The 1,700-nt window shown below is 43.1% G+C and overlaps 1 protein-coding gene across 1 annotated transcript; it reads left to right on the forward strand.

Moving 5' to 3' along the window:
- The first annotated feature begins 916 nt into the window (after positions 1-916).
- LOC114283390 (uncharacterized) lies at positions 917-1,363 on the forward strand. Its single transcript, XM_028226192.2, has one exon. It carries the CDS (start codon positions 917-919, stop codon positions 1,361-1,363), a length of 447 nt encoding a protein of 148 aa, XP_028081993.2.
- The last annotated feature ends 337 nt before the right edge of the window (positions 1,364-1,700 follow it).

The following is a 1,700-nucleotide window of genomic DNA, read 5'->3' on the forward strand; positions in this document are numbered from 1 at the left end:
TGTGTGTTGTGTGCATCACATAGTAAATTCTAGCTAATTAATCGGAATAAGAACACATATGTTTTCAAAACGAGATATCATGTTTAGTAGTGGCCGATCTTTGACCGGGTGGGCGGGGTGCTCATAGCTGACCTTCCCCAATCGTACCCAAGTTCCTGAGCCGAGGCAACTTTGGTGATGACAGACATGTGGCCTTAGGCAACGAGTCAGGGTTTTCTAAATTTCCCAAAAATAAAACATTTAGGTGGCGACTCTGTATCTGGCAAAGCAGTCCATGTTTGACACTTCTTTCAAAAAAATCTGTTTTCAAAAACGATTTGCCGGATTTGGACTCTTTGGTGATTTATCAATCTCACATTGCACATTGTGAGATCAGATTAAGAATCGTGACAATTTGAGTCCGAACTGTAGTGAGCCCCAAATGAACAGAACGGGATTCCCTCCAAGGACGTTCGGGGTCGTCTACCATGGCATGGAGGAAGTCTAGAATGTTAAGAGGGTTTTGAGGTGCTTTGAGGTGATCTCTGGTCTAAGAATAAACTTCCACAAAAGTATGGTTTGTGGAGTAGGTTATCATGAAGACCAGACTAAGAAATTTGCTAAGGTGTTGAATTGTTTGCCTAAGAATCTGCCTATTAATTTTTTAGGCCTGCCTCTAGGGGCCAATCCTAGTTGAAAGAGCACTTGGTCTCCAGTAGTGGCAAAGTTTCAGAAGAAGCTCTCTTCTTGGAAGAGAAGACTGTTGTCTTATGCTGGCAGATTGACTTTGATCAAATCAGCCTTGTCCAATTTGCCTATCTACTTCCTTTCAATCTTTAAAATGCCATAAGTGGTCGTAAAGTCTATTTCTAAGATTCAAGCCAATTTTCTATGGAGAAGTTCTGCTACTAGTAGAAAAGTGCACATAGTCAAGTGGATGGAGGTCATAAAAAGTAAGAATCAAGGAGGTTTGGGAGTTAGGGACATAGGTGTGGTAAATGAATGCTTGTTGCTAAAGTGGTGGTGGAGGTATGCCAGTGATGGTAAAGCTCTGTGGAAATCACTGATCTGCTCTTGGTATGGCAAAATTGGTGGGGGATGGACACCTTCATTGAATCAGTCAGTAGGGGCCTCAGTGGTTTGGAAGGATATCTCACAGCTTTCTGTGGTTAATCAGCAAATGGGTGAATTTTTTGGTGAACAGGTTAAAATTATAGTTGGCAATGGGAGGAGAATAAAGTTCTGGTATGATCCTTGGTTAGGTAGCAGAGGCTTAAAGGCTGAATTTCCTAGATTGCTCAGTTTATCCACAGAGAATAAGGATTCTTTGCAGCAGCTCAGTGCAAAGTTGTGTGCCTCAGGAGGGTGGCAGCTTCATTTCTGAAGGAATCTCTTAGCTTCAAAAGAAGAGGATTTGCAGAGGCTGTTAGGCATGTTGTTCTTATCTCCTAGTCTCAGAGATGGTGTTGAGGACTCCTGCTCTTGGTTAGCAGAGAAGTCAGGGCAGTTTTCAGTTGCCTCTGTGTGGAGATAGAGGGCTGTAGCTAGTGGAAATGGTTTGGTAGTCCCAGCAGGGGTGTGGGTGAGAGTGGCCCCTCCAAAGATGCAGTTTTTCTGTTGGTTGGCTTAGCGTGGCAGAGTTAAAACCTCATCCTACCTTCAAAGAATTGGGGCTCTTCATTTGGGTGCTAGTAATTTGTGTATTTTCTGCCAAACTGAGA

This window comes from Camellia sinensis, chromosome 9, assembly GCF_055761805.1.
Source record: "Camellia sinensis isolate YWXY chromosome 9, ASM5576180v1, whole genome shotgun sequence".
Lineage (NCBI taxonomy): Eukaryota > Viridiplantae > Streptophyta > Magnoliopsida > Ericales > Theaceae > Camellia > Camellia sinensis.

Bases quoted from the DNA above. Each gene is read 5' to 3' on its own strand.
- LOC114283390 (XM_028226192.2), top strand. From the start codon at position 917: ATGGAGGTCATAAAAAGTAAGAATCAAGGAGGTTTGGGAGTTAGGGAC.